At 39.2% G+C, this 23,159-nt stretch overlaps 2 protein-coding genes across 2 annotated transcripts; one reads left to right on the top strand and one right to left on the bottom strand.

The window, feature by feature from the left end:
- Nucleotides 1-2,518: 2,518 nt before the first annotated feature.
- Nucleotides 2,519-2,848, bottom strand: K441DRAFT_705318 (uncharacterized protein; the record flags this gene model as incomplete). Its single annotated transcript, XM_067653585.1, has 1 exon — nucleotides 2,519-2,848. The coding sequence occupies exon 1, from the start codon at nucleotides 2,792-2,794 to the stop codon at nucleotides 2,519-2,521; it is 276 nt and encodes a 91-aa protein (XP_067504658.1). The 5' UTR covers nucleotides 2,795-2,848.
- A 2,649-nt stretch (nucleotides 2,849-5,497) lies between these two features.
- Nucleotides 5,498-5,713, top strand: K441DRAFT_610263 (uncharacterized protein; the record flags this gene model as incomplete). Its single annotated transcript, XM_067645533.1, has 1 exon — nucleotides 5,498-5,713. The coding sequence occupies one exon, from the start codon at nucleotides 5,498-5,500 to the stop codon at nucleotides 5,711-5,713; it is 216 nt and encodes a 71-aa protein (XP_067504657.1).
- Nucleotides 5,714-23,159: the final 17,446 nt, after the last annotated feature.

The raw sequence follows: 23,159 nt of genomic DNA, 5'->3' as shown, positions 1-23,159 counted from the left end.
GCCACAATTAAGGACTTCTAAGTATGGCGAGTAAATAACAATATAAGCGTTATTAAATTCTTAGTAGAAAAGGATAAAAAGGCCGCGTTCCAGTAGATAACTATTTAGTAGCTTAAACCGTATATTCCTAGGGCTAGGCTTATTAGACCTAAGTAGTATACGGTTAAAGCGAACTAGGTTAAAGTGGCTCTAGCGATAGATATAGATAGCGGGAAAGTAAGTAAGTTAGCTATAAAGCGGTTTAGGGTGGAGAATAGGGTAGAGGTATATATAATAAGATAGCTTGAAAGACTAAGGCCTAGCGGCTAGCACGCGTTAGTAGTGGTTAAGGTGGCAACAAAGGAGGATATAGAGAAGCTTCTTAGGATAGACAGTATATCGTTTAGTGGGGGTATAATTATAGTATCGCCATTTAAAGAGCGACGTATTTTAGTGGCATATTTTAAATATAAAAGGTTTAGATATAGAGCTAGAGATTATATATAACCTAATACATACAATATATATAGCTAGGAAGGCTATCTTTAGTATAAAATAGTAAACTTACGCTATGTAAACTGCTAGGGCCTATATTAAGCCTTGTACTATAAGTGCCTAATATATAGGAAAGAGAAGGACAGGATTCTTGTAATTTAGCAGTATAGGTAACCGGGTCCCTATCCTTATCCTCCATTAAATTTTATTTTAGATCTCGCCTTAATATACAATTACCGCCGCCCTCTTAACCTACTTATTAGCATTAGGCCGTTTAAGAATAATATAACTTAGTAAACTACTACCAAGGGAAGCAGCTATTGCAGTTATTGGCAATAGTAGCTAGAGAGGCGCTCTTTAAGGGTAGAAGCGGATACGGGTAGGTTATAGAATAGAATTTCGATATATATATACACTCTTTATCTCTTAGGTTTGTATACTCTCTCTTTATTTCCTATATTAATTACAGCGTTAAAGGAAGGAGAAATAGCTCTTATAGTTGGCTACTAAATTAGAGCCGGTATAATTCATATTAATTTACTCTAGTTAGCGCTTAGTAATGGCCCATACCTAAGTTAGACAGTGTATAGCTATAATAGAACATATATATATACATACATAAGCCACCAAATTTTGCGTAAGACTTGAGCTTAGTAATATAGCTGTAAAGCACCGCCGTACAGCTATATTTCTGCTCCTATCGAAGTCGTAATACGTAACCCACCCTTTATTTTAAACGCAAGCTATAGTTGAAATAGAGAGGGATAAGATTATATACGCTTAAGAGGCATCACATAGTTAGGGAATTTGCACATTAAACAAATTCTATAACGTTCACTTTTGGCAGGGCTTCTTAGCCCGTCACCGTAATTAAATAAATACCTACGCACCACCACTAGCATTAAATAAACATGGGTAATAAAGGCAAGCCACCCATTTCCCCCAGACCTTACCGCCGCTTATTCTAGAGTGACCAAGTCCAACGCTGCTAAAAGCCTACGTGTGTTCTGGAATGCACCCTTAGTCTAACACGTTTCAATAATAGAACCGAGCCAGATGTCCTGCGTACTAGGGAGGTCCTCCCTCTACGGCTAGGCGGCCGTGGCCGGCCCGGCCGGCTAGCCCTTATAGAGATCGAATTTGCACGGCTTCCCGGTTACGACCTCATATATTATAGCGCCAAATTAGCCGATATCAGTATAGATCAAGTAGCTAGCGTCATCAGCGGCCTATATATCGGTACCAAGGGGCAGAATGGAGGATTTAGTGAAGTCTAAGAACTTAACGGACAGGTCGGCGGCAAGGAGAAAGTTCTAGGTAGCAATATCAGCGACAATAACGCAAAGATCGTAAATATAGATAAGGGTGCGCGCCATCTCCCGGAACCAGGCGAGTTGGGCAGGTTTAGCAGGCCGATATTACGCCAGGTAGTCATTTAGATTTCCATTCTCCATTAGGGCCATTTAGATGCCAGCGCCGGATAGGTCAAGGTAAGGGACAATACCACAATTTAGACCTAGGCGTTGGTAGACTTCCTTTTCGTACTAAAGGGATTCGTAAGAGATATTACTGTATCCATTATAAAGCTTAGTATAAGCTTCGCTAAGGCCAGTCGTGCGGTACTTTAAGGGAAGTTTAAGGGCAGTGTTATTACGGCGGACTACTACGCTAGTTTTACCTCTACCGAGAACGCCCTCCCGGAGAGGACTTCTATTAGGCCGCAATAAGGCCAATTGGGACGGTGGGGACATACTAGTAGGGAGCAAGTGGTATCGAGTTTAGGTAGTCGAAGATGGATTAATGCTCATTTACAGCAGCCATTAATACATAGGGAAGGGTTTGGGTTTAAAGCGCTAATTTTAAATAAGAGTAGGTGTCGCTAGATTTAACTTATAAAGATAGCGGAGGCTGTCAGAAAGAGAAAATATCCCTCCCATTAGTAAGGTAAAGTAAGCGAGCTTGCCAAGCGAACCTGTAACTGTAGCCGTGACACCCCTACGCATGCCTGGCACCGAATCTAACCCACAACCCGAACTCCCGGCGGTTATGCTGTTAAACTGCCATAACTTCCAGCTCCAGATCCCTGATCATCGTTGCCAGAAGAAGGCTTCGCCTGGTTTCGGTGGTTGGGACAATTCATCTTACGTTTAGTGGAACTCGCTTGGGAAGTCGGCGTCGGATTTTCGCATGGACTTCCTCGTGCATCCGCATCAGGGCACCATTGTACGAAATTATGGTCGGGGTCGTGAGTGCTACACGGCCCGACTCCGCCAGCGCAATCCGGCCAACGGGCAGGAGTTTTATTCCTCTGCCAGCACATCTTAAATGCTAACAAAAGAGGTTTATAAGATAGTAATTGCTTAAGAGACCAGGGATTATACTAAGACAAACGTACAAGCTTACTTAGTGTTTAGTGCTTAGCTGATAATTCTTCAGGAAAGAATAATAATGCCAATAAAGGAGAAATAACAGAAATATTCTTGGAGCCGGCATTCGCTCATCAGATATGCACCTATATCACCCTCCTTATCGCTACGCACGACATCATACCCCGCTTACCATGCATTGGTTCCACTACAATATCACGATTACATGCATCCTGTATATAGGGTACTACTTTCAAATAGATTGAGATTCTCATTGTAGACCACACCGTGCTAACGCCTATATTATAGGTGAAGTGTAACAATCCTTAAAAGTATTGCAGACCCGGCAGAACGTATACTAAGTACAACTATTCGGTTAAAGGAGTCGGACTAGTCATGCAATGCACTTTATATCCCAGATTATAAGTATGCATCAATAAGAAACACTTCGTTAGACTAAGAAGTTTTCACTTACAGTTTATAACCGTTATAGGCTTGGTGAGATTTGCCTAGTGTAAATAGACTAATGTCCAGGCATTGTACTTACCTCATATATAGTATTTAGGATTGTATCCATTACGAGAGTGCAGCTAAGGTAAGACTCCTAATATCGCCTAGAAAGAGTCGTCGATTGAGTAAGCAGGCGTCTATGTGGTTGGTTATTACTTAAAGTGGTAACTAGAAATAGTATCTATATCATGCGATAAAAAAGAGTAGCTGGAATGACGAGCGTAAATCGTAGGTTTCGATTTAATTATAGAAGCATACAAAATTCAGACGTATAAATACCTACAATCCACTTCTTCGCCCTTCTTTTAATGTTTTATTTCCCTTTTACCAACTTCACCGTCTTGCACTTAATATTATAAAAACAAAGAGCGTTACTGCAACTAGGGCATTTATTCTAAGAAGGGTCCACCAAAACCCCTATATAAATCGAAGCCACCTGGTCCATTAAACGCTTAATAGCCGTAAATTTCCTTTCCACTAAGCCAAGTATTGACGTCACCATGCCTTTCGTGCGTGCTGCCTACTTCGATTGCCAGCCTTTTCCTCACCGTAGAAAGTGCCTTAACCGCTATCTTAAATGTCTTCTCCCACTGTGCTTGGTCCGTAAGTCTTAGCTTAACCAACTTCTTTCCCAATTCGGGCTTCTCTCTTAGCAAATTAAGCGCAGTTCCCTTTAACTTCCCTTCAATTTTATCGTTTCCAGAAAATTGTATATAGCGGAGGTTCGGGCAATTCGTAAAGAGAGTAAGTAGAGACTTGTCTATAAGCCGGATTCCACCATTAAGGCCAACGTGGATAAGATTCGGATATGCTTTCGCAAACTAAATAACTGCTGCGTCGCTTATACTGGCACCATTACCTGTCTCTACATCACCCGCTCGGAAGTCTAGTAAATTATAGCAGAATGAACGACCTCTTGTAATAATAGCGTTAAGGTGCACGCTGAATTAATCAGTATGATATGGTCATTTTCCTTGGGGAAGCTTACTCGGTGACATAAAAGGCGCTTATAAACTCAAGCCGCTTAATATTACTAACCAGTTTAGAATCTCGGTCCTCCCACAATTGGTCTAAGCTAATTAACGCGATTTCATTTGGTAAATACTTGTTAGGTGTATAAGGTTTCCGAGTATTCGTTTAACAAAAGCCGTTAGAACTAGCACGTCGAGTTAAAGCTTTCTTGACCACTCCCCAGCCAAACCCACTCCTACTCTTAATAGCTCGTCCGTGTACCGCCAATGTGTTACTGTTTCTTGACTTTTCTCGAAATTCCTAACCACGCGCCATTAGAGAACTGGCGTATAACAGCGTCGTGCAAGTAAGAATCCAAGAGTTTCTCGCGTGGAGGTTTGAACGCGCCCCTTGCCCAAAGCCGCGATTCAGCCGCTGCCGGTCAGGGTTCCCAACCTCAAGCCCCAACCCAACCCCATACAACCCTCCAATCCCATAACATTAACCTAGCAATTAAAAGCCTCAGATGCGCAATAATACCTTGGCTAGGAGTACTTCCAGCCTAGGCGGCTGGCCACGAAGACTCCAAGATTCGCGTGCTCCAGTTGACTCAGCAACGCGCCACGCTAAACCGCTCTAGCTCATTACCATAGCCGGGCTGTAGGCCGCAAGGGTACACATGGGAGGGGACTGTGGCTAGTGGCGTGGGTCGGATGGCACGTGATGAGGCAGTGCTCATCCGCCACAACGCCACGCTAAGACAGTCGGTTCCAACGCCAAACATAGTTCCCTATTTCTCTGCTTTCACTATTCTTTAACCTCACAAAGTAGACCTCGACAACCCTGTGGCCGGAGCAGGTCGGCCGCCCTCCCTACTAGCGCTGGCAAACTGCAGAGAGCTTCGGGCGAATTCTTGCGCTGGAAGTACCGCTACCTCTCCTGCACCTGAACAGCACAGGGAAAGATTAAACGCTGGTTCGGCTGAACGTTTCTCCCAGCCGCATAGAAGACCACTCGGACTTGGCAACAGCAGATTCAGCGCCTGCATTCTCAGCCTCGTTGAGCTGAAGATGGACCACCACACTTTCTACATCACAAGAGCGGCCCCACAGCCTCGTGGAGCCATGAGTGTACTGCTGCATATTTCTTATCGAATCTGGTCGCTTCACTGAGCCTTCCTGCTCACCCCTCCAACCATGCCCGAGCATGACCTCCGCCTGCTCGCCCTCGATGGCGGCGGCGTCCGCGGCTTATCAACGCTTCAGATCTTGAAGCAGCTGATGGACACCATCGACCCGGAATCGCCGCCAAAGCCTTGCGACTACTTCAACATGATCGGAGGCACCAGCACTGGCGGGTCAGTATTAATTACTTTGCTGGATTTAAGGCTAATAAGAAGCACAGGCTTATAGCGATCATGCTTGGTCGGCTTTAAATGACGGTCGATGAGTGCATTGACGTATACGTCTCGCTGTCGGACAGGATCTTCCAGAAGCAGAGATATAGTGTAATGATTAAGGGCCGGGTCTAAGGACGGTTTAATTTGGATGAGCTGGAGCGCGCGATTAAAGAGATTGTTGTGAGGCAAGGTCTGGCAGAGGATGCGCTGTTAAAGGACGCTCCGGATGCAAAGTGTAAAGTGTGGGTAGTTGTCCACCTGTGCGCGAGGCTGTGGTGATATTAATGAGTAGGATGTAGATTCGTGTGTGTAATAAGCAACGAGACGGGCGATATGGTGCGGCTCACCAGCTACCGCTCGCTATGCGGCCGCGAATGACTGCTCTGCACGACTAAGATATGGGAAGTAGGTCGAGTGACGTCGGCAGCCTCGTCCTTTTTTGATCCTATTATAATTGGTGATTTTAAGGAGAGTTTTGTTGATGGGGCTGTAGGGGCGAATAACCTAGTGTATAAGGTGTGGAATGAAGCCTAGGATATATGGCCATCTAGCTCGCTTGAAGATAAGATTAAGTGTTTAGCGTTAATTGGGACGGGCGTTCCGTTGCTTACGCCGTTTAAGGATGACGTGATCGGTATTGGCTAGAGCCTTTTGGCGATTGCCACAGAGACGGAAAAGATAGTAGAGCGATTCTCCCGCGATAAATTAAGGCTAGACGATACCGGGCGGCACTTTTGGTTTAATGTGTTGAGAGGACTGGAGGATATTGGGCTAGAAGACTTAAAGCGGAAGAATGCGATTATTGCGGCTATAGATTGATACATTGAGTCTTAAGCAGTATTTAAGCAGATGAAGGCTTACGCCAATAGCATGTCTAGAAGAGAATGTTAGTGTTTTATTTAGTATGTTACAACATAGCTTGCACTCTGTAGCTAACTGGTCTCCTTCCCAGATGTAGGAAACTATTGAACACCGTTTAGTCTACAAGGTATGCCTATGGTGAACAAGTTTATAGATTGGCCGTCCGATATAGCGGAACTTGAATAAGCCCTTCTCCCGCGGAGATAATGCGGCCGGTAGAAGGTGTTTGCGCTCTATAGGCTTAGCAGAATAGGCAAGACACAACTTACTGTGGAGTTTACAAGGAGGCACCACCAGAAGTTCGGCTTGGTGTTCTGGCTCGATGGCAGAACCGAAGACAGTCTTAAGTAGAGTATTGCGACTTGTACAAGCAGGATTCCGGAAGGCCAAATTGCAGAGAGTAGCAGAGTATACTCCGCTACAAGTGCTAGCGATATTAATGCCGTTATTAGGGATATAATGAGTTGGCTAAGCCAGCCGGATAACACGGACTGGCTAATGATTTTTAATAACGTCGATTGAGAGAGAGGAGGGGGCAATGCCGACCCTAATGCATACGATGTCACCCGTTACCTTCCGGGAGCAGATTACGGGTCGGTTCTGATTATGACCCGACTCACCAACTTGGAGCAGCTTGGTGCGTCATGGAGGCTAGGAAGGCTTAATATGGAGCAGGCGGAAGCTTTATTTCTGAACCGGTATAGGGGCAGATGTGGTAAGGCGATAACGCTATGGTGCAATTATGTTGTTTGTATAGAACACCAGTGCTAACTATTTTGGAATAGATTTAGTAGAAAGCGAGGAGCTGTTTAGGCTCCTGGATGGCTTACCGCTAGTAATTGCATAGGCTAGTGCATATTTGCGACAGAGCGGAGTTGGTATCGCGAGATATATTGGGCTCTATAAGCAGCAATGGAAGAGCCTCATAGAATCCTAAGACTGGGCCGGTATGCCACTTCGAGATTATCCCAACCGTAGCGTGTGGACGATATGGATAATTTCGTACCATACTATTCGGGCAAAAAGCATGGCCACAGCTAACTTGCTGCTGCTCTAGGCATGTCTTAATAATAAAGACCTATAGTACGGTCTCCTTGCAGAAGTAAGTATGCAGTCTAGAGCTGTGGCGGGTTATTTGTTGGAGTGGCTTCCTAACGTTATAAACGATGAAGTTGATTTTATTATAGCAATACAGCTTTTGCATAGCTATTCTTTAGTTAAGGGTGTACAGGATATAGCAAGCTATGCGACTTACCCGGTTATGTATAGATGGGCATTTTATATACAGGACAAGGAACAGCGGGCGGTCTTTACCCGGCTAGCAGTAGTAGTAGTTGGGTGGGCAGTACCAGATAAGTTAAAAAAGGAGTATTTAGGCGTGCAACGTCGGCTCTTAGCTTATGCGCAGTAGTGCTGTTAGTGGGTTATAAGGTGAGTAGCAGACGCAGGGCTAGATTAGGAGGGACTGATGTAAGCAGAGCGGATATAAAGCACGATTATGTAATGCTGGGTGTAATTCATAGGCTGGGAATGCTGTATGCGGACTAGGGCAAGCTGGGTAAGGCGGAGAAGATGTACTAGCGAGCGCTGGAAGGAAAGGAGAAGGCACTTGGGCGGGACCACATATTAACACTCTCTACGGTCAACAACTTAGGCAACCTCTACGCGGACCAGGGCAAGCTGGGCAAGGCGGAGAAGATATACCAGCGAGCGCTGAAAGGAAAAGAGAAGGCACTTGGGCGGGACCACATATTAACACTCGACACGGTTAACAACTTGGGCGTTCTCTATAAATCCCAGGGCAAGCTGGGCGAGGCGGAGAAGATGTACCAGCGAGCGCTGGAAGGAAAGGAGAAGGCACTAGGCGGGACTATATATCGACACTCGACACGGTCAACAACTTGGGCCTTCTCTATAAATCCCAGGGCAAGCTGGGCGAGGCGGAGAAGATGTACTAGCGAGCGCTGGAAGGAAAGGAGAAGGCACTTGGGCGGGACTATACATTGACACTCTCCACGGTCAATAACTTAGGCAACCTCTACGCGGACTAGGGCAAGCTGGGCGAGGCGGAGAAGATATACCAGCGAGCGCTGGAAGGATACGAGAAGGCGCTTAGGCCGGAACTCGCTGCATCTTATATACCGGCGCTTAATACTATCTACAATCTAGGCCTGCTATTTATTAGCTAAGGCGATATAGGCAGAGCTAGAGTAATGTACTTAAGGGCTCTAGTAGGCTACTAGAAAGTCTTTAGAGATGACTACCTAAGGTATTAAAGTCTATAGGGCTGTCTAACTACTTTAGAGACTTTGGTGAAGATAGTTCTGTTAGTGTATATAAAGGCAGATAGAATACGTAGACTATTAATAGGTATACCTGGACCTTATATATAAGGAACTAAATTAGCCTCTAGAATAAATAGACTTCTTAAAAAGTTTAGCCTAAGGTAGACGAGGTTTACGTTTATTAACTATTAAGTATTCTTAGGCTTCTAGTAATACTAGTTTATATTATAAGATAGTATTACCTATATATATATATCTATCGTTACTTACCTAACTGTATACTAAAGTAGTAGTTAGTTTTGCTATATAAGCTATCTTAGATATAAATTATCCTTAGAATCCTTTTATATAATATCTTAAGCGAATAAGGTTTAGAACCTATCCTTATACCTATTCTCTCTTTTCTAAGTATATCTTCCCTATCTTTCTAAAAATGTTAAGGTTGCAACTTGTAAGAATCCTACCTCCCGCTCTCCTATAGACAATATTATTAATATCTTATAATTTGTCCGTGGCTGTATATGGACCGCTAGTATATTACCGCCGACTTTACTAGTCCAACCGTTACGAGTACTCCTTTCTTTATAATAAAGGAGCCTATAAAGGCAGGCTTTATATAGGCCTTACTCTTAAATAAAGTAGCTTATACCCTTTAACAGTTTGGACTAACTCTTATAATAGCATCTATAAAGGTTAGTTTACTATGGACGGTGCTTTATAAATAAAGGTGTAAAGATGTTCTTAATTAAGCTAAAGTATATAAGATGTAATCCTATATAGCTTTGTTATCTTTTAACTGGCCTATATAGATTCTAACTTCTTAATTAAAGATTACACCCTCCGGAATTAAAAGTAGTGGCCTATTATAGTAGGTGTAAATGTTGCAGGAACTTATTAGATCGCGTTTAGTATTTATATATTAGGCTTATATAAGAGTAGTGGTAAAACGGAGATGCTAGCGCAATAAGGTTTTAGTACTATATCTATAATACGTTATAGAATCCGACTAAGTAGTAAGGGAAAGGATAGTAAAATATATAGGCTCCGTTTAAATATATTTTGTTTATCTCTAACTAAGCTTTTAAAGAAGCCTATGTCGTGCTCGGGTATAGTTGGAGGTATGAGTAGGAAGGCTTAGTAAAGCGACCAGATTCGATGAGAAATATATAGTAGTACACTTATAGCTCCACGAGGCTATAGGGCCGCTCTTATAATATAGAAAGTGGTAGTCTATCTTTAGCTTAACGAGGCTGAGAATGCAGGCAAGTGGTCTCTATATAGCTGAGAGAAACGTTTAGCTAAACCGCGTTTAATCTTTCCCTACGCTATTTAGGTGCAGGAGAGGTAGCAGTACTTTTAGCGCAAGAATTCGCCTAAAGCTCTCTGCAGTTTACTAGCGCTAGTAGGGAGGGCGGCCGACCCGCTCCGGCCACAGGGTTGTAAGGTGGCGAATTCTGTAGCCGTTTTTAGAGAGTTGAGTTAGTTGACCAGACGTATAGCTAAGGTTAAGTTAGATCGCAAGGCTGCGGGGCTGAGATTGGCCTACTTGCTAAGACTCCGCACAGCTATAGGCTTGGACTTACTTAATTGACGTAAGTAAATTACTTCCTAGATATCACGTGGAATGTATAGGGTCGTTTTACACTAGCCGGAATTAGTGATCGCTTTAATTAGAGGTACTGACCCGCGTAGCGACCTTGTATAAATTTACGTACTATAGTAGATATAAGGCTAATAATAACTTCCTAATATTGTAACGAAGTTCTTAGGCTCGGATAGGACCCTATTATAAGTTTTGTAAGTGGTAAGAGTTTAATAGTAGTGCTGTAGTAAAGGGATATTATTACGCCCTAAAAGGAGGCTCTCTGCGAATAAGGCGTGAAGGCGACAATATAAGCGTAATTTATAGATATAAAGGGTCTCAAATATTGCAGAGTAGTTATAGTATACAACTTATATATAATTATAGTGAAGCACGACGTGTGCGTAGAGTTATAGTTGCTTAAAGTCAAAGTAACGTTTGTCCCTAGGTTGAGAGACGTACTCTGTCGCGAGACAAAATATAGGTACTTTAAATTTAAGCAACTTTAACTCTCTAAGCGCATTAAATATTCCTGAAGTTTTGTATATATTATAAAGTATACCTTCTTAAGAATACTCTTCGCCTCACTACGCTAAAAATAACAATTGTGTTATCGCCTTCGCGCCTAACTGCGGAGAGCCTCCTTTTATATTATAAAAAGACCTCTTAATCCACAACACTACTGTTAAGCTTTTTTCGCCTTTTAAATTTATAGAATAGTTAAATCTAGGTTTCCGAATCTTACTATATAGCTAAGAAGTTATTGTCGGCCTTATAGTTGCTATAGTATGCTATGTTATGCGTCGTTACTACCTCCGCTAGTACTTCTAATTGAAGCGAGTAAGGATTTCCTGGTCAAAACGAAACAGACCCTATACGCTAAGTAAATTTATTACGCAGTATTATATCTTATATAATAGAGGCGCTAAGTAAGTTAGGTGCTTATAGCTGTTAAACCTATAGCTAAGGATTTGTCTACTTATGCTAACGCTTTTAGCTCTAGCGCGATTATATAGATATCTTGGCTCTCTAAAGAACCATTACACGCATAAATAGCCCCGTATTTCTCTAAGAACAACTATAGGTAAGCGGTTTACAACTAAGAGAAGCCCAACACCTAAATCTTTAAGGTAAGCCTATTAATATCTATTAATATCTGCCTAGATTAAAGGAATTAAACAACTACTAGAGATAGAAAGAAATGTGCACCTATATCTAGTATAAGGTAAAGTTTAATAAGTGCAAAGAAAAGCATAAGCACATCGTTACTAAGAGAAGATATAATATAGCTGGATGCAAGAAATTCGAAGAGTCTAGGTTGAATTGCGGCGATAACGCTACTCCCGTAAAGGGTCTAAATAGATAACCTATTTAGCTTAGCTCTACAACGCAGTAAGGAGAATACGAGATATGCCTTACCTAAACTTATTTTATAAGTTTGGGTAATCTAATATACGCCGATTTTCAAGATACTAAATATGAAACTAATTTTCTGCCTAGTATTGCCATAGTGATCCCGATAATAAGAAGTATAAGAGGTAGTTAGACAATATAAGCGGCGCTGTGTATATCTAATGGCTTCGATCTACGGATAACTTCAATCTATTAGTTATAGTCTAAGCTAGGGAAATAGTACTTATACCTTTAATATCCTTGCGGACATTAGCAGTACTATTATATATAGCTCGCCAGCACTTTGTAATTATTGTTCTAATAGGCCCGAGAAAGTCTATCTCCGGAAAGTCGCCGTTTTAGATCAATTTTTAAATCTCGTCCTTATTCTCTAGTTTTAAGAGGTCCTAATATAGAAACGCCCCCATTATAAGATGGTAGAGAACAGAGCCTAAAGTAAAAAGGTTGGCGTAGATAGATTGCCTAGGCCCTAGATATTAATGGTTGGCGTTTATAGTAATAAGTAGAGGAGACCTATCTAGGGATAAGCCGCTAAAGTTTGCTAGCTTCGCGTTAAGCTTATTAGTCAAGAAGATATTATTTAGAGTTAGATCCTTATAGATAACCTTTAAAGTATAAGTATAATAGAGGGCGTCTATAATCTAATACCCCTAACGTAGCCTCTACTAGATGTCAATCTCTAGGTGCTTGCTAAGATAGTTAAAGAGGTTCTATTTTGGAGCATACTTAAGGCGGATACCAATATTGTATAGCCCGTAATACGTTAGCAGCCCATTATATCTACCGCATTGTTTAAATCGCTTGTAGATAGCCTTCTTAATAGTAATCCTATCCTTATTGTCCTTATTATAAGCGGTTTTGACAACTATTTACAATATATTGTCTAGGTATACTATACTAGTTGTGCCCTAGCTAATAATGTCCTTGGAACCGAATCCTATTGTATACCGGATATAGTTAGCCATATAGACAAGCTAAGGAATTGTTAGCTAAAGAGTAGATATTAGAGATATAAGCGATAGGCGGAGTTATATAAAGGAAGTAGAAGCGAATATCGGGACTAGGGGAAGATAGCGAATAGTGCTAGCTAAGGACAACCTATAATTAAAATTTAATTAAATTAGGGGTAAGTGCAAGCTAATGCACCTAAGGATAATTAAGTTATAGTATTAATAGTAGAACTTATAGGATACAGCATAGCAAGATATTTAGAGCTCAATCTCGATTAGTTAATTACAATCGCTAGGGGCTCTAAAAAGTCTAACGGCTTAAAAGCCGCTTAGAAAATAGTAACCCTAGTTTTGTTACTATTTCTAGCTCCTCTTCTAGCGTCTTCTATTTAAATTTTCAAAAGTTGGACACTATCTACCTATATTGTTAATGCTTATAGTGGATAGATATAAGCTTTAAGGACAACTGCGGATATCCATTCTAAGCGTGGCATCACGTGCTATCTAGGAGGGGTTACCCTACTAAGGCCTTAACTAGCTACCCTAGCTCTATACGGCGCCGTAAAATCAACCTAACTTAATTAACGCCTCTCCTTTATCTAATCGCACTAATTACTTGTCATCTTCGTTAGTTAAATTTCCGCAGTATACCTAACTTAAAGGATTAGATAATTAAAGAAGCCTAAGAATAAAGAGAAAGAACTAAAAACGTCCTAAATAATATTAAATCGTTTAGAGAACGCTTTAAATGGTTCGTCCTACTAAGCAATATTAAGTGATTAGCATAGCTTATATATAAATAGTCCCTATAAGAACTGCGCTAAGACCTACTATATAAAGCAATGCTTCGCTAAATAGCACTTTAAGTAGTGCCCTAAACATTCAGCGCCTTCTATAAAAGATATTCATGGCACCTATTGTATTACTAAGGTTATAATCACGAGGGTTAACAGGCAGATAATAGAAAAACGCGACATTGTTAAGAAGCTAAAGTGTGCTCTTACTAGGGAATAGGAGGGCGACGATCTAGATTGTAATATTATTTAGTCCGGTCAGTCTCCTTTCCCTATTATATAATGTGTACAGTATAGAATTCCTCTAAGCTTATAATGTTAGACTTTATAGATTTAGATAATTTTAATAAATTTGAAATAGACCGCTAGATAGCCGAGTAGATAGGGAAAGACTCGCTATAGCATTTGGAAACGCATAAGATTAACGGCTGTGCTTAAAGAAAAGGCTAATAATAAGGCTTTAAACGAGTTTTATGCTTATAAAAGCGAAGAGCAGCATCTTATAGATTACTCACTTACTTTATCCTATTATATTACACTTGTTTACAGAATCGGCTTCCGGTTTTTATAACTTTAAAACTTTTTCTCCGTATAGGGCTTAATATCGCTTAGCGGAAGCCTTACCTTATTTACTCTAGAATAACTTTTAAAGCGCTATAACTTAAACTTCACTATACGATCTAAGGTACTTCTCTATTATTATAAAACTTGTAAGGGTCTAGTTAGTGCGGCTTAGCTACCCTCCTTACTAACAGGGGCGAGTTAAAAGTATTTTACGCTTTAATTACCTGCTGTAAATACCACTAATTATACTACCACCGAACCTATCCCGTGCTAAGTCGAAGTGTAGGCGTCGGTACGCCACCTTAATATATATGGTGGCGAATTCTAAAAGAGGTAAGTTAGTTTACTAGAGGTATAGCTACGGGTTAGGGCAAGCCCCGCTTACTAAGACATTATATAGCTATAGGTATAAGAGCCATAAGCTAGCTTAGCGGCCGCTATAAATAGATTATAATATAATAATTATGTAGCTGTTTCGCACTAGCTAAAATAGGTAATTACTCCTAATTAAAGGTACCGACTAGGGTTGCAACCCTACACGACAGTAGATATAAGGCTAATAATAACTTCCTAGCATCGTAATAAGGTTCTTAGGCTTAGGTAGCACCGTTATAAGTTATAGAGTTATTAGAGCCTCATGGTAGTACTATAGGGAAGAAACTCTATTTTGTTAAAGAATAAGACTCTCTATATATTAGGCGCGAAGGCGACAATATATAAGGTAATTTTTAAATAGAAGGAGTTCTAAATATTTAAAAGTAGCCATAGTATATAACTAATATAGAATTATAGTAAATATCTACATATACGCATAGTTATAGTCGCTTAATATTAAAGTACCCCTTATATTTTGCGGCATGGTAGGTTTTACGCGACCTAGGGATAGACGTTATCCCTTTACCTAGTAAAATATATCCTACGGTTATTAATAAGAGCCGACCAATAGGATCTATAGTATTAAGGCTCCGTAATCAAATCTACGAAGTGAAAAGTCGTTAATTTTAGTATATAATTGCTATTTACACTTAATCTTTAGAGCTAAGTCGCTTAGTATAAGGAAGCCAACAGCTATTCTTCCTATAGAATGGTATACGGCAAATAGAACAGCCGTATAGAGTTCTTAGAGCTCTATAAGGCCTTTTTTAATCCCCACTATTGCGAGATTTACGAGTTATATTTAGTAAGAGGTCTAAGAGAGGCTTTCTACGTCCTCTATATTATATTTAAGTCTTCCTACTAGCTTCAATATAAGTAGAGTAGTACTTCTACTTGCGCCGCGTAAACAGCTTTATAAGCTTATAACCCTCTATAAGGTGCTATAAAATATCACTTATAGAGTATTATAATGGCCTTTCCTAAGTATATACTTACCGGCGAGTTAACTGCTTAAAGAGGGCCTACTGGAGGTCCTTCCGGAACTGCTTATACGTATCGCAATAAGAGGAAGATTTGGGGTGCTATAGTTGTCGAAATTCGCGATATATAAGGGCTTAAAGTAGGGCAACGGCTACGGCTATAGGGATGGTTATTTTGCTTTCTAAGTCGGTAGAATTAAATACTAAGTCGGTGGAATAAAGTCTATATTATTAGAAGTATAATTGGAAGGCATAGTTAAGTAATGTATATTAATTAAATGTATATAGGTAATATTTTATAGTTAACTATCTACTACGGCTGGAATATTGGCTTTAGTATAGCTTCCCCCAACTATATAGACCTTAGAATAGTTGCTAAATATATAACCTTATAACTAACTCTTATAGCTAATAGAAACCCTTTTTAACTCTCTCCGGCTTTAGTAGATATGCGCCTATACATCTATTAAGACACTATAGTTCCTTTCTATATAGCTCGTTAAAACTTAATATAAAAAAGCATAACTAAAAAGACAGATTATAATTGGTTAGGGTAGTTAAGAAGTAAATCTAATAATTCTCTAAGCTAGAATGTAGTTTAGCCAATTCTATTAATTCCATTTGTTTTGGCAGTTATAGAAAAAATTTAACTAACTCGGCTAGATTATTACTAAGGTCCAAAAACCGCAAATATAAATAGTATAGGTTTGTAAACTCTCTAAATAAAATGGTATCTCGTAACGCACACTATAGAGGGGTATCAAGTTTAAGGTATTCGGCCGTCTGGAAAAGCTTTGTTAAAAAATATAATTGTAATCCGTTATACAATGACTTTAGGTTACTAAATGCCGCTACTATAGGTTTTAGGCGTAATTAGACCTTAAAACTAACGTCTATACCTTTTAAAAGTGCCCTATAAAAAGTAATGTACTTTTACACCCCATTTTTAAAATCCTCGGTTCTCCGTTCTAGAGGATGCGTTAAGGAAATAGCAATACCTACAACCTCTACATCGCGTTCCGCCGCTTATATTACTATAAGTATCCTCCTAAAGATCTAGCTAATATAATTAAGGGTATTCCTAGCCATTATATAGTAAACTAACGGCGCGCCATTCTCCTATAAAAGTCAATTAAATCTATATAGTGAGTAGGTTCCTCGCTAAACGCTATTGCCGAAATTAGGTAGCCTAATAGTGATTTCTTAGCAATCTAGGTTTTTAATAGTAGTTGCTAGCATTTTTATATCTAAATTAGTTTCCCGGATTTTGGCCTGGTTCTCCTAAAATGATATAATTTAGGGAAGTATAGTTTAATTAATATAAGCTAGATCCTTAGGGACCTAATAAACCTAACTTTATAGATCTTTTTTAGTTACCTAGTTACGGGAAAAGATATAAGTTAATCTAATAGATGTCCTATATACGCTTATTAACAGTTCCATCGCGTATCTAAGGTCCAGCTTATCTATAATAATTAGTAGGCTTCCTTTATATATAAAGGTATTTATAAAGGTCTTATAGGAGACGCGCTTAAATGCTTTATAAGTCCTATAGATATTCTATAAGTAGAAGCTGGTAGTAATAAATAACTATATAAGATCTAAGAGCTCTTCTAGAATGCTAAATATACTACTTATAGCTACTAGCACGAATAAAAACTAAAAGCGGGAACGGTCTATAGAGGGAGGCGTGGGGAAGACGACAGCGCTAATACGAGTAGGCTCGCTAAACTAAACAGGATTAAATGGCTTTAGAGAGATAGCGGAGAGAGCGAGAAAGATGGAGAGAGAGAGCGAGAGAGACAGAGAGAGAGCGAGGGAGACGCAGAGAGAGAGCGAGGGAGACGGAGAGAAAGAGCGAGGAAGATAGAGAGAGAGAGCAAGGGAGACGGAGAGAGAGTAAGAGGGAGACGGAGAGAGAGTAGGAGGGAGACGGAGAGATAGGCGGATAGAAGGTGGGGGGAGAGGATCTATATCTGCCTAATTAATAAAGAGGAGCGCTAAGCCTAATAAGCGCCTACGTATTTACTTTAGGGCAAGCCTTAGTCTATCCTAGAGCTCCATATTAGCTCCAGTCTAAAAAGATCACTAATAGCTTCCGCCCTAATGCTAGGGTTATTCTTAGTTAGTAGAGCTTATAACGCTTATATATAGCGTAGGCTATATCTAATATATAAGGGAGATATAAAAGCTTTCTAGTAATATAGAAATATAATGCGTTTACCGGGAGCACTTAGCCTATATACGCTAGAAGCTGCTATTTTTTAGGGACCCTTCCTCTACTAGGTTTTACTGTTAACTAGGGTTAATATACTCTAAGCCTAGTCATTAAAGTATAACGCTATACCGCTCCAAACCAATAAAGATAAGGAAGAAAAGACACTAACGACCTTAAGTACGCCTCATTATAGGTCCTTAGATATATCTAGGACGGTTTAACTAATCCTATAGCCGTCCTTAAGTTTGTTCCTTAGCGCCCCTCTTTTATAGTACGCCTTTTCTTTAGCCTTTTAAATGTGGCCTATTTAGTTCCTTTAGTTATAGAAGTATTTAGAGTATTATCTTATAGATCTAACTAACTATTATATTCCCTAAGTAGAGATATAGAATTAGTATTGCATTTTAAGAGATAATAACTTTTTAACTCCTATAAAAGTCCAGAACCCTCTAGAAACTATAGTTCTAATTATTACAAAACCTTAAAATCTAAATTAGGGGGTAACTTATTAACAACTAAGTAGAGCCTTTTAAAGTGAGTCGGTATCTATACATTATAGATATTCTTAGTAAATTTATACGCTGTTTATTTTTCTTTTCTATCTAATTCCGTAAAGTCGAACGTGCGGATTAGGTGGTAGTAGAAGGTAGTCTTAGGCCTATTAATTATAGGGTAGTGGCCGTATATTCTTACGGTCCGGTAATTATATAAGATTAAGAAGGCGAGAATTTCTTAGTAAAGCTCTTTTTCGCGCTTTATAAGTCGGAAGAGCTTAATAATACCTTTTACTGTAAAAGTTATGCTATAGGCATTTTGCCGGTCCGCAATATTAAGTGCTGCGGCGCTATACTTAACTTCGCACGTTAAGAACGGGAAGTACTAGTAGTATATAGCTATAAAGAAGGAGTTATCCGTAAGCTCGCTAATAAAGGGCTAAAGCTTACTAAGCCAATTATCTATAAACGCTTCTTATCTAAATTTTATAGTATAATCGGGCTACGGGCGAGTCTAAGTAATAGGGATTAAATTGTTCTAGCCTTTATTAACGCTTTTAACCAAGTACTAAAGAGAGGTGGCGCCGTATATAGCGAGGGTTTCTGTAGAAGAAATAACTAATTAAGTAATATCTTAGATAACTCTAGCCTTATTTTTATTTTGCATTTTCTAACAGGCTAATTTAAAGAGATTATTACGAAATAATGTATCCTAAGGAACCGCTTGCTCTTTCTTAAGTAATTTTTAGCAAAATACCTTACTTAGATCTATAATACCTAGGTCGGATTTATCTATATAGCTCCCTTTAGTCGTAAGTAGAGTTTTATAACACGCGTCTTAGTAAAGGGCACTTTTAACTTCCCTAGGCTTTTAATCACTAGGTATAGTAGAGCTAGGCGTAATAGAGCTAGCTTCTAATCGTTTCCGGCAAAGGGAAAATAACGATAATTTCTTCCTTATAAGTAGATGTTCTATATTATTATGCTTCTTAAAGTATTCTTTAGGCCAAGTTCCTTCCTTCCTTTAATAATTAATTAGATTAATCTGCGTATCGCTAATAATACTTACTACTTCTTAGCCAATTATACCCTTAACAGTAGCATCTATAAGAGACGTTCGCGGTTGCTTTATAAAGGGTTTAGCCGGAATGCAATTAACTAAATCTTTAACTTCTCGCCGCTGCTTTCGGTCTTTTAATTATAGAGGTATTTGCCTATTCTTAAATAGGCTCCTTTCTTAGAGTTATAGTATCTCTTAAATACGTGCGCTTTAACGGAAAGGCTGCTATACTCCTTCTTTCCTAATACCTTAAGGCTGCTTTCCTATTGATAGTTAGCGAGATATAACTAAATGTAAAGAATATATACCTTAGTCTTTTAGCACTAAGACCTTCCGCTTATACCTCTAAGCTAGTAGCTATACTTAACCGCAGGCCATACTAATTAGAAGGAGGGGGTAAGATATATATTTATGTTATCGTTATACTTAAAGTAAGTATAACGTTAATAAGGAAGGATGCGACCGAAGCTCTAAACGCTTAGGTACATGCACTATATAACTCTATTTATATAGGCTGAGCCAGTTAGTAAGATCTCTAAGTTATAGCTAAGAGGATATTAGTAAAGTTTATATATCTACTAATTTTAAAATCCCAGTCAAAGCGTAGATAGTACGCACCGGCATTACTATAGGGATATTTCTAGGTAATGGGAAAATTACTTCAGTTTTTATGGCTTAGGTTACACATACATAAGCTTCCTTAGTAATTCCTTACTACTTAGCTTTCTATAAGGTGCTTAGCTACCTAACTAAAGGCGGTAGGATCCTAACCATTATCCTAGACATGCTAATTATTAACCGCTATAAACTAAATAAGTCGATAATAGTACGATACCTATAGGAATTACATTACTTAGTTATACTAAAGTAACCTAGCTCCTAGATTCCCAAATTCTTCTATATAAACTTATACCCCTTAGTAAGCCTATAAAGAGAGCACCATCTAACTATCTAATTTACTCCTAAGTCTATTTAAACTAAGAAGTCTAAAAATAGTTCCCTTAAAGGGCGCCTACCGTCTAGTATATAAAGGCAATACTTTTATAACTAATAACGGTATAGCGCAGGTTAAGTTTAAGACTATTAAGTAGACCCTTTAGAATTCGGCATTGTTATATAGGATACGGTTTTTATAAAGGTAAACCAATCCAGTATAAAGCTGGCGTAGTAGCCCTATTTACTCACTAGCTAATTAGGGATTTATTTAAATATAGTTTAAAGCTTTAGGCTAAGAATTAATGTAAAAAATCCCGGTAAAAAGAACGCCTATAACACTATAGATAATTTAGTAAAGTTATAACCTATTATATAAAGTTATTTTTCTATATTAACTCCTTTATAGAATTCTTTATAAATGCTAATAGGAATGGCCATATATATATATTAATTCCCTTTAATAGTCTAGTGCCTGCGGAATTATATTACTTATATTAAAACTAGTAAGCTCCCTTATCCTATAGATTCCTAATCCTTCCGTATAAAATTATAACTCTCTCTTAGTATATAGAGATTAGCACTATCTAATCTAGTTCCTATATTCTCCACCTAACAGTACTTATATAATTCTACACCACTTACTTAACTTAAAGGAGGGCCTATTACTGTCTAATCTAACCTCTTTATCCTCTATTAACCATGTTTATATTAATCTACTTACTTAATCCAACTTCCGGAAACTAGAACTATCCAATCCAGCCCTTATATTAAAGCTCCCGCGTATTCTAAGGCACCCTTAGTTTAGTATATCTTAATTATAGAACCTAGCTAGATATTCTACGTGTTAAGGAGGCCCTCCGCTACTAGGCGGCCAGTCTTTAAAGAGATTAATTTTATATAGCTATCTAGTTATAACCTTATACGTTACAGCGCTAAAGTATATAAATTAAGTAGCCGGCGTTATTGGCGCTAGATACACTTTCTATAAGTTCTATAGTAGCTATTTAGCTAGCCGGATTGCTAAAGGTTAGGCGGTATACTCTTACCATAGAAGTTTTCAATCTTTAAGCCCAAAACCTACCCTTATAGTATTAGATAAATCTATACTTCTATATAAGGGCGATATAGAACAGCCAGTATTATCTAATCTAAGCCTTTACTCCTTTTTTAAGTCTATTTCCATATTAATCTTTTAAGAATGTATAAGTTAGTAAAAGCTTACGCGACCCAATTTAAGCCCCTTTATCCGCCGTACTATTTCCGTATAACTTTAGTCTTTTTAGTTAATCTATAAATTCTACCCAATTTAGGCCCCTTATGCTCTACCAAACCATAGGTTAGCTTAATCCTCTTAACTTTATAAAGGCTAGCACTATCCAATAATACCTAAATACTCTCCGCTTCGTAAAATCCTACCCTACTTACTTAGGTTAAGGAGTGCCGCCACCATATAATCCAGTCAGATTCCCGTAGTTTCATCTAGTATACTTATATAAAGTTGCCTAAGTAGATAAACTTCCGGAGACTAAAGCTGTCCAATTCTGCCTTAACGTTTGCAATTAAAGCCATGTTTATATAAGCCGGCTCCGCTCGGTTAAACCTATACAAGGATATTACTAAGCCATTCCCCTTAGCTTTACGCGGGTAGTTCAGCCTAAGAGAGCTATAATTCGTCGAATCCGACCCTAGCGTCGTCCGCCATTAGTGCTTATATAAATTTACCCCACTTAATTAACTTCCAGATACCAGACTTATCTAATCCGGCCCATCCGTAAACGCTTACGCCGTTAGTATAACCCCCTTATTCTGCATTAGGCCGTCTCTATATAATACTATTCCCCTTACTATAGCTCCCTTACGCTCTTTAGAGCCATGCCCACCTTAGATCTACGCCGCTTTACCAACTAGTTAAGGTTAGCACTATCTTATCTATGTTAGCCATGCCCACCCCACTCGCCCAGACGGTGGAAATCCACTAATATAACCCCTCTACTCTAGATTAGGCCGTGTCCATATAATAATCTACGCAACTTAGGCCAAACCTAGCTAATACTATCTAATCCGGTTTGCTCTTCGCCGAGCTATACCCTTATAAGCCCGCGCCGCGTAGTCTAACTAAGGAGCATTTAAGTTCATACTAGGTAAAGCGGGTTTATTAAATCTCCTCTCTAACCTATACCCCGGTCCGCTACTAAAGCATTTAAAGGCCTAAGAGTACGTATAAATCCTTTAGCTAATTGCCTTACAGTTTTGCAGTTATAAGCGGTATACGTAAAGGGGGAAACTATACAGTCGTTAGCTAGAAGTTAATACGGAAATATTACTTAAAACACTTAGAAGAACAAAACAATATTTAATAAAGAACATTTCGTATAATATAGCTATTTTAATTAATCTTAATAATAATAATTGCGGCATAATAACCTAAGATCTAAAGCTGGACATAAGTTAAGCTAAAGTCGTTAGTTATTAGAATAAGGGGTAAGCGTAAATACGTTAGTAATGGGTTTTAAGGGGTAGCTAAGTCTGCAGCAGTCTTGGCCGAAATTTTGGTTTGAGGCGATGTTGGGCATCTTTAGCCGATTCCTAAATTTAGGCCCTAAGGGCCTAGAACTAGGCACCCCTTACATACTTAAGGCGTGCTCAGGGCTGCTCACCCTCGGCTTAGGTTAAAGCGGCGGCTGCTTAGGTCTAAAGACGGAAATGGACCTTAGTGAGGGGAGTTTTTATTAAAGACTATAGAGGTAGTAAGGAACTTCGATTTAGGTCGACAATTCGGCAACTATTAGCTTTTCAAACTATTGCAGAGAGAATGGTAAATCAGAGATTCGCCTCCTTAAGTTCAGTGAAATCTTGAAATCTATTACTTTCCGTAAGTCTACTTTATCTGCTAGTGTTTAGTAGCACCACAATAATGTCTATGTTAAGTGGTTGTCGGCATTAGCCT

Source organism: Cenococcum geophilum (genome assembly GCF_001692895.1).
Source record: "Cenococcum geophilum 1.58 unplaced genomic scaffold K441scaffold_18, whole genome shotgun sequence".
Taxonomy (NCBI): Eukaryota; Fungi; Ascomycota; class Dothideomycetes; order Gloniales; family Gloniaceae; genus Cenococcum; species Cenococcum geophilum.
Note: the sequence above shows the minus strand (reverse complement) of the source record. Positions and strands in the feature narration are given on the sequence as shown.